Raw genomic sequence first — 15,763 nt, 5'->3', positions numbered from 1 at the left:
TAGCCTCAAACTGCCACCCCATCATCTTGAATGCTGAGACTATAGTCATAGGCCGTCACACAAAGCATACCTAACATCTGTGATTCACATTTTTCTAGCTTCTAAAGCAGTGGTATTCAACCTTCCTAATGCTGCAATTCTTTCTACTGTTATGAATTGTAATATATCTGATATGCAACTCAGTCCCTTCCCATCTGCATTCAGTGAAAACTGAAATAGAAGCAGAGAGACAGAAGTCATGGATATATGTAATGTAGCAACTGTGGATATTTGTATTGCCACTGACACCAAACGTTACTGCCTTCTACATTCTTCCCGTGGGCAGCATGGGAGATACCCACAGGAAGATCTGGACAAGGGTGAGCAGATTGAGGCTTTACCTCAGATATAGAAATGTGGGGGCTACATCAGGGGAGGGGCTGAACAGTGTTGACAGGCTGGCTTTGAGGGAGCATAGGTATGGCCAGGTATGACTGCATCTGCCACCAGAGGAATAATTGCTCCTGAGGCTGGAACATCAAGGCTCTCTGCTCCAGAGGAAAGGTGCCGTCTTGAGGATGACAACAGAAGAGAAAGGCAGTCAACTGTTGTCTGCACAAATACACATTGTAAACACATAGTGCTTACAACTCAGACCTGTCATATGTGCTTCAATGTTCACTGCATGCAATGACTTCAGGTGACCTCTCCTATCATGTCCAACATGCCCATCCACTCACTGGGCAGTAAGATGGTTGATATCGATTATCACCTTGTCAGGGTATAGACTAACTTAGGATATACATTGTATCTGCATATATTTGTCTATCTGCATATGTCTGAGAGATGAACTAGATTGGGTTAATCAGGCAGGAAGACCTGCTTTAACTGCGGATGACACAGTTCCATTGAGCTGGTGTCCTGGACTGAGTAAAACGAGAAATGTTAACCAAGCATCTGGGTAGGTTTTTGTAAAATTGAAACAAGCTGGGGTCATATTCAAAGAGGGAAGCTCAGCTGAGAAAATGCCTGCATTAGGTTGGCCATAGGGCAGTTTCTTGATTAATAAGTGACGTGGGGGGGGGTCACCCCTGGGCAGGTGGTCCTGGGTTGCATAAAGAAGCAGGCTGAGTGAGTCTCGAGGAGCAAGCTGGTAAGCTGCATTCCTCCATGTTGCTGCATCAGTGCCTGCCTCCAGGATCCCTCGAGTTCCCACGGACAGATGTGAGGTCCCCAGTTCCCACGGACAGAAGTGAGGGTGCCAGGGAAGTGTGCCTTTTCCTCCTCGAGCTGCTTTTGGCCATGTTGTTTTATACAGCAATAGAGCATTGATGACAGATTTCCACCTCTTCGCTTCCCGACTACAAATGCAGCGTGACCAACGACCTCACTCCCTTGCCCTCATGCCGTCCCTGTTATGGTAGGCTGTACTTTGAACTACGAGCCCAAAACAACTCTTCCTTCCTTGCCTTGCCTCGGGCAGGGGTTTTGGAACTAATAGAGGCAGTGAGCGCCAGGTTTGCTCTGTTGACCCCATCCTTCTTGGGTGCTTTCCTGTAGTCGCTATGGCCACAGGCAAGGGTGCTGCAGCCAGTGGTACCCAGGGTATGTCTTCACTCTCTCCCACTCCAGGGTTTCTGGTTCTGACTCAAAATAGTGGTCTCCCAAATGCAGGGGAAAAATACAAACCATTTTAAGTGTGAATTCCCCTCTCGCTGAACCCCTCAAGCTTTATTTTTAAAAAACCCATCTGGTTTTTCAGAACAACATGGAGAGGCTAAAACACATTTGGAAATCAAATTGCTTTGAGCCCTGAGCACCAAGGCCAATTTTATCTCCTCAAACATATACTTTTCCAGCATCAACCAGCCAGCTGATCTTTCCTACATTCAAAGAAGGCAATTTTCTCCAATTTTCCAGTCTCTCCAGCTCTGTGTCCCGAGACACAGAGGGCTCTCTGACGACAAGTGGCAGGATTCTAGAAAATGAGGGTGACCAGAAGAAAGTCTGCCCCAGGCACGGGTATCTTACCACGTAGGCAGTTGGAGTCCAGCCTGGGCAGTAAGAAACACTGTCTTGACAAACAAAGCATTGAAAATGACAAGGTGTGAGGTGGACTCCATGCAAAAGCCCGCTACCTCATTTTGGAATTAACATCAATCCCAACCAGGCTTGGAAGGGGATTATTTGCCAATTAAGCAGCATGTGGGGATGGCACAGGAGACTCAGATGGGTGAGCTTCCCATCAGCCCACATTAGGAGCTGGGGGATGGGCACAGATTTGTTTTCTTTGTTTGCGTTTATGATTTTTTGGATGGGATCAGGACCTCAGATTTGGAGGTGTGTGTTAAAATTAAATTTGTTAGGTCTTCGGGGCATATGAGACATCTGAGGGGGACTCCGGTCTGGGGATATGCATTTAGAAGAGGTCAGAACACTGACAGCAAGAGTGTGCGGGAGGAAGAAGGCAGGCCTGGGACTTCCATCGTGGAGAGTGCTAGGGAGAGAGGCTACCAGCTAGAGGCCTGAGGTACACGGGGCTACCCACAAGGCAGGGGCTACCCACAAGGCAGGGGCTACCCACAAGGCAGGGGCTACCCACAAGGCAGGGGCTACCCACAAGGCAGGGCCATATTGCCTAGAGAAGAGTTAATCACTCCAGCACACACTGTTGTCAGGGAGAGGAAAGGTCTAAGAATTGACCTTGAGGAATGGCATTGCATGGAGGTCCTCTGTGACCTTGACAAGAGGAAGTTTGGGAGCTTGGGGTAGATGCCTAATCAGAGCAGGCTCCAAGGCAGGGGAATGGGAGTGTGGAAGGGATCATGCTGGACAGCTGCCCCAGGCTGCAGAGGACAGGAGACCTGGTGGAAGCCCAGCAGGAACACGGACAAGAGGAAGGGCAAGATGAGGGTGTGGAATGGGGCAGAGAGGTTGCATTTATTTCAAGATCAGCATAGTCTCATGTTCAGAAATGTTCAGGGGAGAAAGAAGAGGTTCCCTGCAATCATTCCTCAGCCAGTGAAAACTCACCATGATTTCTTTAGATGTCACGTAGGGAGGAAGTCGGTCACTGGTGCCTAGGAGTAGGGGTGAACACAGGCAGGGTGAGGGGGTGAATGTTGCAACCTCTCCCAAGTCATTTCAGCTGAAGATGACAGATGAGGGATGGAGGGGTGAGGAGAGAGGGGAAGGTTTGAGACTGCCCATCACTTCAGGCTGAGGCAGAGTAGAACTGGGGTGATTCAATATAGAGAGAAGTGTTGTCCCTGGAACAGCACAGAAAAGCTCCCTGTGGTAGTTTCAATAAGAATGACCCCCATAGGCTCATATATTTGAATGTTCAGTCATCAGAAAGTGGCACTATTTGAAAAGGATCGGGTGTGGCTTTGTTGGAGGAAGTGTGTCACTGGGGGTCAGCTTTGAGGTTCCAAATGCCCCTGCCAGTGCAGTCAGTGTCTCCCTGTCTGCCTCTCTGCCTGTGGATCAGGATGTAGCTCTCAGCTGCTTCTCCAGCACATCTGCCTGCATGCTGCCATTCTCCCTGCCACGGTGATGATGGACTAAGTTTCTGAAACTGTAAACAAGTCCCCAGTTAAATACTTTCCTTTCTAAGAGTTGCTGTGGTCATGGCTGTCTCTTCACAGCAATAGGGCAGTGGCTAAGGCGTCTCCCAAGGCTGCCAGGGCTGTGCAGCTACTGTAACCAATCTGAGAAGTTACTTGATGGAGCCCATGTGTGGAAGGAGGAGCTAGCTGCTCCAGTCTCTCCCCCTGCAGGCAGGAGGGACCTCCAGGAAGCAGGGACCTAGTCAGCTCTGCTAGTTTCTGCTCTTCCTCTGCTGGAACAAAGGCATAAGGAAATTCTACAAGTTTCAGGGTTCTGGAAGATTTTAAACTTTCTAAGAAAGCAGGTTTAAGAAGCAAAGTAAATAAAAATCGCCATTCTAATTAGCTCACAAATGGAAGCATCACTCGGGTGGTGTGACGGTACCACACAAACCCTGGGCCAGTCCCAACTCTACACCCAAATGAACGTCTGACAGTCAGAGTGGCTGTTGGGAGGCCACGGAGCTTTGTTTAGGGTTTTACAGCTTTACTGTCAATTACATTTTAATCACTTACACAATTATTATATTACCAGTGCATCTATTAATTTATTTAAAAAGAACCGATTGCAGTCTATAGTCTTAAAATGCCAGCCTAGCACATTTCCTTGTGATAAAAAACGGGGCCTCACTTCTAGATCACGAGCCCCAATATCAAGCGCAAGATACATGTTAATATTCGTGACTGATGTGTACAAAGAAACTAAGTTCCTTCCTCAGTAGAGAAAGTCTTCATTTCTTCCCAGGTTGGTTGTCTTGTTCCCTTCAAGAACAGAGAAGTTAAAAAGATGGTAGCAACTCGGTAATATTCACAGTCCAGAAACTGGTTAAGATCAGAAAAGGCAGCTGGTGAGGTCACAAGAGAAATATCCCGGAGACAGGAGACCTGGGTTCCACCTGGTGCGGCAGTTTGTAAACACCAGAGAAAGTGAGGTTGATATGGGCTAAGCTATTTAGACACCCTGAGACTCAGTTTACACACCTGAAAATGGGACTAGTGGGATTCCGGAGAAACAAATGGCTTAACAGGTACTTACTAAGGTACTTCCTGAGAAGTTAGGACACACCAGACACCCCGAAGATCACCCTCAGGAGAAGGCGGGAAGGAGGGGAGAAGAGGGAGAAAGATGGGGAAGAGGGGTAAAGAAGAGGAGGCGGCCTAAATTTGGGGAAAAGCTCTGTGGCTGCTTTCCCTGGGGTGCAGTCAGCACATCTCTAGGCAGCTGTTCTCATTTTGTCAGAACAAGTTCCCAGCACATGCTGCTGGCAGCAGTGACAGGGCAGCTCGGACAAACGGCCCTGGGTTTCAGCAGCTTGTACGACCTGTCCTCTGTTTCATGCCTTACATCCCCCTCCCCTCCCCTCCCCTCCCCTCCCCTCCCCTCCCCTCCTCTCCCCTCCCCTCCCCTCCCCTCCTCTCCCCCTCCCCTCCCCTCCCCTTATTTCTGCCCTTCCATGTATCCCCAGAACCTGCTTATGCCCCCCGTTTGCATTTGTTTTCTGTTCTCATCTCTGGGTATTGTCTCTTGGGTTGCATTTGGTTTCTCTCATCACAGTTCAACACAGGCTGATATTTTAGACTTACATTTCCCAGAGGCTGTTCTCTCTTATCTCACAAACCCTAGCCATCCATTTAAGACTGCTCAGTCTCCAAAATGCCTCCCTTCACATGGTGAGTGAGAAAGCGGGATTCCATCTCTCTTCATCTACTGAATTAGGACCAGTGTTTCTCTCCACACTTTGAGCTTCCAACAAGACTGCTTTATTCTCAAGGTCTGATCTTGGGCATTGCCTGAGTGCTCAGACATGCACAACACTGAGAACACTGAGTCAAAACACAAATGTGTGCATGTGCTCACTAGTGTATGCACGTGAGTACACACACACACACACACACACACACACACACACACACACACACACAGAGCGGGGAGGATGCTAAGGCACCATCAATGCTGAAGTTCACTCCCAGGACAGCAGGAGACATCTGCTTTCCCATTTCCCTGTTCGGGGTCTCCATCCGCAGGCACTCCCAACACCCCACTTGTCATTTCTCTGAAGACTTTACAAAATACATACTTTGCAACACACATCTCTTGATCTTCTCGGGGATGGAGCTAACCTTGGGGTTGGAAACTAATACCACATTCAGAGTACAGACAAAAGAGAAATCACTGCCCAGAGGAAGAGCCAGAAGGTGAGAGCACCGCTAATTGAATTTTTTTTTGAGTCGGCAAAGCATGGGAAGCCTTCCCAGGACTGTTGGATAACAAATGACTAACAATGCCATGTCACTCAGTACAGTGCAAATGACACAAAACAGGGGGTCGGGTGGGTGGCCAGTTCACTGTGCTGCAGACCAGTTCTGCCATGTCAGGGGTCGGGTGGGTGGCCAGTTCACTGTGCTGCAGACCAGTTCTGCCATGTCAGGCTCTCAGGAAATCTGTCATTCTCTGGAATGTCCTATTGTTGGGCCTGAGCCTGACACACTGGGAAGGCTTGCCAACCTGAGGGGTCAAGGGCATTTCCTAAAGGGAGAAAAATGCAAAGTCCAGCCATGGACATAGCAGGAGAGACGCCACCTGCCAGTGAGGGTCAAAGAGAGGGCTCATGGATTTCAGACCCCCTTAGATGAAATTCATCGTTCTAAGCATCAAGAGTCAGGAAGATACTGCTCTCTCTACCTTGTTCTGTTTCATTTTGTTAAGAAAAAGATCCCCAAACTATAAAATGAGAAGGTATATTTCCCAGCATCTCCACAGATCTCTGATTTGACAGTGACCTAGCACAGTCCCTGGTCACAGCTAGTTCCCTGGTGCATGAAAGCGATCTTGCAGCAGAGAAGACCAGTATCATGGAGAAGGCAGGCTCAGCAGAGCAGCACCATGGGCTCTGTTGCTTAGCAACGTGTCTCGTCTCCCTGAGAGAAGAAATGGCTCCAGGAGGGAGGTGACACATGGAGGATGATGGAGGATGGGTCCTCAACAGACCCATTTCTCACAAAGCTGAGGCCATGGGGATGTCTGTGAGGCAGCCTGTAGAGTAAGGAATGGCTATCCCAGGGTTACATGGTCTTATGACAACAATGTGCTGACAGTCACCAGCCAGAGATCAGACCTGCAGAGCTTCACAGCCACAGGGGAAGGGGAGGACAAGCTCCCACACCAGGTGACAGAGAGTGTGTGGGACAGGAGGGACCCCCAGGTGATCTATGGACTATGAACTAACCACTTATCCACTTTGCCTCCGGGTCATGGATTTTGAAGTCTTCACTGAAAAGATCTTCCACAGTCACCTTCTTCTTTTGAGACAGACTAGTATCTTCCGCTGGGGAAAAAAAAAGGACAGAGACAGTTAAACAGTGTGATGGTTAAAAAGCCACATAAGGCACTGTGATAGCCACTCAGAAACAGTTTAACACAGTTATGGATTGTGGACAGTGGATGAAAGCCACTCTTGCTTTTCTTTAATAAAACTATCAAAAACTATGACAAAGCCATTACGGTTCAGTAAAATCCCCTCTACATGTGCACTCGCAAACCCTCTCTCTCTCTCTCTCTCTCTCTCTCTCTCTCTCTCTCTCTCTCTCTCTCTCTCTCTCTCTCTCTCTCTCCTTTCTTAGACACAGAAGTGATCAAGAGAAAAGACACGCTTGTCCAAAACAGTGTCTAATAGTCCTGTGTAGACAAGCTGGTTGCTAGGTGTTGAAGGACACAGGAAACATCCTTCAGTGTCACCTGTCTCTGGCCATCTTTGGGTTAAGGGTTAGTTCTTGTTCAGATCAATGAATACATCAAATATCTGTATGCAAACTCCCAGGACCTCCCTCTTCATCTCGACTGGAAGCACCTGGAAGAAACTTTGGAAGTTGGTGAACAATCTCCACCTGTAGAGGACATGCTCAGTTAATGGTCTCTCTCAAGTAGGCTTGATAATCTGTCAGTTTTTATCCTATTTACAGAAGTCAAAGTGCTCTCCCTCAGAAGAGGCTGTCTCCATTAGAGCCACAAAGTCCATTTGTCTGCTTAGCAAAGACCCAAGGATCTCCAGGAGGCCCAAGTAAATGGTTGGAGTACTCAAGTTAGGCTGTCTAAGTTACTCGCCTTATTTTTACATGAATAAGAGACAAGACCTTCAATAGAAGGGTTTGACGCTTTGCCTACCTAGAATGCTTGCTTTCTTCCCTGTCTTCTTAACCAGAGGATACCAAGTCCACTGGATTTCCTTAAAGACTTGTGTCTTCATTTCATCAGCTCAGCTATGATGTGGGGTGATCTCAGTTAACCAGCTGTGTGTGTATCCTGTATGAGGTGGTATTGATTTTTATGACTGTTTATTTTTTCAGGGGTGCAGGGGATTGAATCTAAGACTGTATACATGACATCCAAGCAATCTGCCCCAGGTCATTGTTTTTTGCATTTGGCTTCTAGTTGTTAAGTTTGTGGGTTTTTTCCAGTGTCTGACTGTTGAGACACCTTGGGGCCATCGTTATGCTTGCTTTCTGTAGCTCCAGTCTTTTAAAAATTTTCTTTCCAAATGTGTAGTGTGTCTGGACCACAGCAAGGGGCTTTGTGGGGACTGCAGATGGAACAAAGAACCATCTCAAAGTTCCCGATGCTTTTAGGATTTCAGTTCATAGGCTTTATTGAGGTCCTTCCTTCTGGCTTCTCTGGATGTCACATATTGCAGAAATGACTGGAGAATCCATGTGTTTGAAGTTTTTAATAAACATGGAAGTTTGTGGTAGAAGCAGTGTGTGTGTGTGTGTGTGTGTGTGTGTGTGTGTGTGTGTATGTGTTCTATTTAGGAAGGAAACTTAACTTTGCCCAGAAACAGGTATATATTCCATAGTTGTTCTCTGCTATGCCTCTGGACCCTGGTGTGGCTACTGTGTAACCCACTAGCTTACAGTCTGACTCACTCCCTGTGACTTCTGAGGTGATATGGACATGATCTACTAACTGATGTGCCCATGAGCCACGGTGAGCCCAAATGCAGCGAGCTCATGAAGTCACAGGAGCCAAAGCCAGGAAAGCAAGTAGAACACAATGGCAACAGTGCAAGAGTCTCGAGGCTGCAGGTCTACCTCACGGTCAGCAGGAGCAAGACTGAGGGAGCGACTCTGGGAAGGCTTTCCTAGGGAAAGAAAGGTTTCACCCAGATGCAGGCAACAAAAGAACATTCACACTAGGAAGGGCTACCAGCGGGTTTGGTATTTTGAGGACGCGGTTTATTGGCAAAGAAAGCAGGCGGCATGTTCAGGAAGCAGCTCCAGACAAAGGTAGATAAATCCTCGTTATGCTTAGAAACCCTGTTAGATGATGTTCTCTTGTGGGTTTCCTTTTCAAATCTGGGGCAAGAGTCTGTTGTATCTACTGCCTAAGAACAAGTGAGTCTTCCCATCAGAAATGATGGCAGTTACCTCATTCAGTATCGCTCTCCCTGTCCTTCATGCCCTATCTTCTGAAGCTCTACCTAGGTCCCACAGCCCCTCAGACAGACAGACAGACAGCCTCCACAGCTCTTGCTGGCTTCCACATCTTTGAGCACATCTGGCTGACTCCTTCAGTCCTGTCTCCCAGATTTCGTTGGTTTTCAATGTGCCTGATGGCCTTTCCACACAGCTCTTAAATGTAAACCACTGTATTTTAATTCCTAAAATCCCTGATTAGCTTTTCCAAGACCAGTGGCTCTGCTTCCTTAATTTATATCTTCTTTAATCACATCTATAGTTCTTTTAAAAAAACCTAAAGTGATGTTTCCCATTTTCCCTCTGGACTTGAATTCCTTGGGCCTTAATCTTCCCTTGGGTTAAACTGACATTCCACTATATTGGGGACCAACTTCTGCCACACAGGAGTCCTGGTTTGTGGGAGCCTCCTGGCTGTGTGGCCTTACCAATGATGCTGATGTTTTGACACAGTGTCTGGATCATGGCTCCCAAGCAGCTATCATGTGACCTTTGCCTAAGTAGGTGATGTGATTCCAGCTCCTCTCACAGTAGATCCAGCTTAGGGTGAGGCACTCCCCAACCTCCAGTCTCTTCTATCCTTTTGATATTCTCACCCTCTGTTACATATGTGTGTTTGGGTTCTGTGGGTTTCTGCCTGGTACTTCCTTCAAGGATTCCATTCCATTCCAGGTACATGAGGAACTCATATTGCTGCTTCTCGGGGCAGCTATGCATCAGTGTGTGTGTGTTCCTCTATAACTTCTCCATGCATGGAGCCAAGATGAGGAATCCAACTATAAGCCAGCAGTCAGCCTCAAGCTGTGGACAAGAGAAGTAGCAAGGAGCTTTGACACTTGGTATTTCTCCCTATGCAAATTCAGGACTCATTGAAAAGTAATTTTCTATCAGCCTTTTAGCTTGATTCTAGATAAGAATATGGTTCTTCTAATCAACCTGTCATACTGGTTACCAGGTCTCTCGTGCTGTGGGGTGATGTAGACATGAGGGTTAGTATTAAGGTGAATTGCACAGTCCCACTCCTTTTTCTTTTGTATTCTTTTTTCTTATTTGTTTTTAAGTTTAAATTTAGATTAGAAACAAGGTTGCTTCACAAGTCAGTTCCAGGTCCCTCTCCCTTTCCCTCCCCTCCTCCCATGCCCTCTCCCCAAGCCCCCCATTATCACCTCATTTCCCCAGGGAGGGTGAGGACCTCCATGGGGGTGTTCACAGTCTGTCATTTCATCCAGGGCAGGGCCCAGACCCTCCCCCAAGAGTTCAGGGTGACAGTGCATCTCACATTGTTGGATGGGAGTCCAAAGTCCATGTGTATACTTGGGGATGAGTACTGATCTACTGCCCAAGGCCCAATAGATTACCTAGGCCTCCTCACTGACACCCCCATTCAGGGGGTCTTGATCAGTCCCTGCAGGATTCCCAGGCTGATGCCTGGGATTCAAGAGTTAACCCTTGTCAGGTCAGCTGTTTCTGGGGTTAAACCAGCCCAGTCTTAATCCCTTTGGTCAGCAGTCCTCCCTCTCTATCACTGGCTTTCTTGAGTTCAGCTCAGTGCTTAGCAGTGGGAGTCTGCCTCTTCTTCCATCAGCCACTGAATGAAGGTTCTGTTTCCCAGACTCTCTGTCCATGAGATTGTAGGCTAGCACTCCCCAGATCTATGTCTAAAATCCATATATGAGAGAGTACATGCCATGTTTCTCTTTTTGTGACTGTGTTACCTCACTCAGGATGGTTTCTTCTAGTGTCATCCATTTGCCTGCAAATCTCAGGATTCTATTGTTTTTTTCTGCTGAATAGTACTCCATTGTGTAAATATACCACATTTTCTCTATCCACTCTTCGGTTGAGGGGCATCTAGGTTGCTTCCAAGTTCTGACTATTACAAATAATGCTGCTATGAACATAGTGGAACAGACATCCTTGTTGTATGAATGGGCATCTTTTGGATATATGCCTAAGACCCATTCCTTTTTCTAAGATGTGTTTTGGACACTGATGTTTAATAGGCCAAGGTTGGGGACATCTTTATTAGTAGGGACTTAAAAACTTGAAGTAATTCCCACAACCCTAGGACATGCAGCAGTGTCATCGGCAATATGTACTGTGTGGTGTCTCATCTCCTCCTGGACATGTTGTGTGGGGACAGTATTCTCCAGAGTCTGCCTGTGATGTTCTGTTCCTGTGACAAGTGAAGGCCACTACTGGACAATCTTCAAGGATCAGTGGCACTGTGCCTCTTAAATCCCCCACAGAATAAGGCAGAATAGCCACTGAGAGAAGGAAACTGGAGCCACTGAGACATCATGGGACTTCTCCAAAGATGTGCAGCAGGCAGAAGGGACAGCCCAGGTACTCAGTTTCCAAACCCAAAGGAGACACAGGCTGCAGAAGGGAGCGCCCCAGAGGCAGTGGGACTCACATGCCAAGGCTCAGTCAGACGGCTTCTCTAACACGGAGCAATGCCCTTACAAACGCTTTGGAAGAACATGGTGAATAGATGCTCATATCTGTAACTGCAGCTCAGCCAGGAAGACTGTAAGTTCAAAGCTCACCTCAGATTCATACAGAAACTTGTCTCAAAAATCAAACAAAAGAAAGACAAGAAGAGGAAGAGGGGGGAGGAGGGAGGAGAGGACAGAGGCAGAAAAGGAAGGAGATGGTTGAGAGAGGGAAGAGGAAGAAGAGGATATCAGCAAGGAGGCTGCCTAGTTACACTCCGGTGTTCTGATGGCCTCACTCAATGAGCCAGCACCACCATGAAGGGTTCTGTGAGAGTTCAGGGTACCTGCTTGGCTCTGCCAGTGTGTGTCTGCCTGTGCAACCTACACCAGGCTCTGCCATGAGCCGGAAGCAGCACTTCCCATGAGACTTCCAGTTAAAGTACAAACAGCCGCCTAGGGGCACTGGCCTCAGACACTGCTCACCCTCCCTTGTCCTTACCACAAGTAGAAAATGTTTGCAGTATATGATGAGACCCCAGGACAGGGAGTGCTTGGCAAAACGCAACATGAACCTGAGGGTTTCCAACTTCTTTCCCAGCTAGTGTCCAGCCAATGTGGATGGTTCATCAGATTCCACCTCTGCTCAGAACCAAGACAGAAGGGCTACAACTGAGATCCAGGGTCACTCTCTCTTGCCACACAGTGTAACTGATGCCAAAACACAACACAGTATCCTTTTCTGCAGAATTGCTGTGGAATGCAGCAACCCAGGATAAAAAACTAAGTAACTATGGTTGGATTGAGAATGACATTGAGACACCTCACCTCATGTGAGTGACAGCAGAAGGGTTTATGGGAAAACTTGCCCTCAACCACTCTGTAGGATGTTTCCTTTGGACTGGATCATAATGGCCACAACATCTTTTCTTCTACAAAGAGCTAGCATTGAATCTGTCACTCTCTTCATACTTTTATTCTGTATGAGCTTGGCTTTTTTTCCTTTTTCTTTTAAAGAGGGGGACATATTTTCTGGGATCTCCCACATTGTAGATGCCCAACCAGCTTCTCCGCAAAGCAGAAAACTTTGCTTTTCCAACCCACCCCATTGCTTTTGCTTATTTCATTTCAGTGTTGCTGCAGCATAGTGTTCATGGTTATGTCCACAGTTTATAAAAGCCCCACAAATGATAATTTACCCTGAAAGACTTTTTCCTACGAGTCCACATCTTCAAAGCCACCCATGAAAACTAACAGCATAGAAGCAGAATAGAAATCCTGGTAACTAAGCCTTCAGTATTATACATGCCCATAAAACAAGACATTCATTTAATATTTATAATACATAAGAAGTATCCAAACCTTCTTCATGCCCTTCAGTGCATTTCTCTACATATTTAAAATACAGGAAAGCTTTAAAATCTATTTATTGACCATTGTCATTTAATAAGTTACATCTACTCAGTACTTAGTACCCATGACTTCACCTTACTGTACACAGATAGGCCATATGTGTGTATGTGTTCACTATTTACCCCCTTATTGATATACATATTAATTAGAAAAAGTGATTGTATTTAAAAGTAAAATAAAATGAAATCTACACGTCAGTTCATTCTGCCACGGTTCTGCTTAGTGGGTTCATCACAGTCTCAGAATTGTGAAATCATCACTGTAAATTCAAAGTGGTTCCTATGCCCTTAAAAGAAAACTAAAATCATCAAAAGGCATCATGCTTCCATGTTTATCTACATTACAGTGTACAATCATGTACAGCACTTCATTCTGTGTGTGTGTGTGTAAGAGAGAGAGGGAGGGAGGAGAGACTGTTCATGTGTGTATACATGTTTGTGTGCATGTATGTGGAGACTAGAGAGTGACCTTGGGTATTACCCTCAAGAACACCATCCATTTTTCTTTGAAATAGTCTCTTTTGGAGATAGAGAGATGGCTCAGCAGTTAAGATTTTTGCTAAGAATCTGAGTTTGGTTCCCAGCAACCAAGTTACATAGCTTATAACCACCTTTAACTCTAGCACCAAGGAATCTGATGCCCTCTTCTAGCTTCTGTGGGCACCTACACATATGAGCATTTACACACACACACACACATACACACATACACACACTCACACTCACACACACACACACACACACACAGAGAGAGAGAGAGAGAGAGAGAGAGAGAGAGAGAGAGAGAGAGAGAGAGAGAGAAAACAAAAGGCAATCTTTAAAAATAGAAATATGGAATATGGGCTCTCATGGCCTGGAGCTCACAGAATAGGCCATGCTAGCTAGCTACCTCCTCCTGTCTCTCCCTCTCCAGTTCAGGGATGATAAGCACATACCATCCCACCTGGCCTTTTCAAGCGGGATCTGGGGCCCAAACTCAAGTCCTCACAAGATGTAGTGATTATCTCTTATAATTAGGGGGGTGTCAATTTTAGAAGGTGAGAAGGCAGACTGTTAGTGCCAAAGGCCATCAAAGACACCTACATAAATTGATTTTATGGAATGGTGTCCCATCCGCCATTTGTTTGTTGGGGCCCTAAACATTGAGATGACTGTGTTTGGAGACAAAGGCAGAAGAGTTTCTCTTCTTATGTGCAGTCCCCTGCCACCACCCCCACCAAACAGAAAGAGAGAAAGAGAGAGAGAGAGAGAGAGAGAGAGAGAGAGAGAGAGAGAGAGAGATGAAGACACAGCAAGAAGCTACCATCAGCAAGCCAAAGGGAAATCCTGCTAGAAAACGACCTCAGCTGTACTTTAAACTTGAAATTTCACCCTTCAATAGTATAAAAAAACTCATTATTCATTGCCCATGACTTAATATATTTTGTTGCTGTATCTCAACCTGACCAACGAAACTACTGCTATCTCCAAATTTCTGTTGACCAGCACACAAAAGCACAATGTTTGCCGGTACATACTGGATGAGGTACTCTTTCTTTCTAGCTTGCGTCAAACCAGGTTAGCTCATGCCCTGTAAGCACTTGTACTGTCTACTCTCCCAATCTTGTAGAAATAACCCCTCAAAACTGCAAAGAACACAGATTGCTTAAGGATCTAGGGATTAAATAATGAGAAGCCGATTGTAGCTCTTGGTGTATCTGAGGAAATCAGACTATATTAGACTTGAGTGCTTGACAAGAAATTGTTTAGTGACGTGCTATAGATCTTCTCTTCATAGCTGCAGCCACACTTCCAGAATCTACAAGGAAAATGTAAGAGCTCAAAACTAATTTAGTGTGATGCTGTGGTGGTTTGAATGAAAGTGACTCTGTAGGTTCATAAAGACTAGCACTACTAGGAGGTGTGGCCTTGTTGGAGTAGGTGTGGCATTGTTGGAGGAAGTGACTGGGGGTGGGCTCTGAGGTCTTAGAAGCTCAAGCCAGGCCTAGTGGCTCATTGTCTTTTCTTGCTGCCTATGGGTCCAGATGTAGATCTCTCAGCTACCTCTCCAGCACCTGTCTCCCTGCATGCCACCATGCTTCCCACCATGATGATAATGGACTAAACCTCTGAACTGTAGGCCAGCCCCAGTTAAATATTTTCCTTTATGAGTTGCCCTGGTCATGGTGTCTCTTCACAGTAATATAAACTCTAACTAGTATAGTTATTAATATTTTCTATTTAATATGCAATATTGTTGCCATTTTATTGGAGATTTTGTTAATGGGAAAGAATAGATTTAAAATCTCTAAATAGAGGGAGCCCAGCTTCAGGTGAGATTGGGTATCCAGCAGGGACCGCCCGCCCATCACCCATCCCCCTCCATCTTCAGGGCTGCTCCCGGCTTCCAGAAGACCCGCCCACACAGGAAAGACATCAGCCCCTCCAACACCCCAACCCCAGGGAGCCCAGCTTCAGGTGAGATTGGGTCTCCAGCGGGGACCGCCCGCCATTCACCCATCCCCCTCCATCTTCGGGGACCCTCCCGGCTTCCAGAAGAGCCGCCCACACAGGAAAGACATCAGCCCCTCCAAGACCCCAACCCCAGGGAGTCCAGCTTCAGGAAAGAGATCAGCCCCTCTAAGACCCCAACCCCAGCGAGTCCAGCTTCAGCATCCCCAGCTTCAGTTGCAGTAAGGAAGGAGACCAGTGGAGACGGAAAGACCCCACCAGCACCCACTGGAAGAAGAGATGGGAAGAAGACAGAATAAGAGATCACTCAGCAATAGAAACACCAACATGACCCCACCAGAATCCAGGAATCCAACACCAGCAAGACCCAAAAAGCACTACATAGATGAAGAAGAGGAGACAGACCTTA

At 46.7% G+C, this 15,763-nt stretch overlaps 1 protein-coding gene across 5 annotated transcripts in view; it reads right to left on the bottom strand.

The window, feature by feature from the left end:
* Positions 1-15,763, bottom strand: part of Dpp6 (dipeptidyl peptidase like 6) — an 890,647-nt gene that overhangs the window by 328,796 nt on the left and 546,088 nt on the right. For all 5 annotated transcript variants that reach the window (XM_013123747.3, XM_013123748.3, XM_005084206.4 and 2 more), the window contains exon 3: positions 6,815-6,913. In XM_013123747.3, coding sequence (XP_012979201.1) covers positions 6,815-6,913 — 99 coding nt within the window. The remainder of the gene's footprint in view (positions 1-6,814; positions 6,914-15,763) is intronic.

Source organism: Mesocricetus auratus, unplaced genomic scaffold, assembly GCF_017639785.1.
Source record: "Mesocricetus auratus isolate SY011 unplaced genomic scaffold, BCM_Maur_2.0 Super-Scaffold_100676, whole genome shotgun sequence".
Lineage (NCBI taxonomy): Eukaryota > Metazoa > Chordata > Mammalia > Rodentia > Cricetidae > Mesocricetus > Mesocricetus auratus.
Note: the sequence above shows the minus strand (reverse complement) of the source record. Positions and strands in the feature narration are given on the sequence as shown.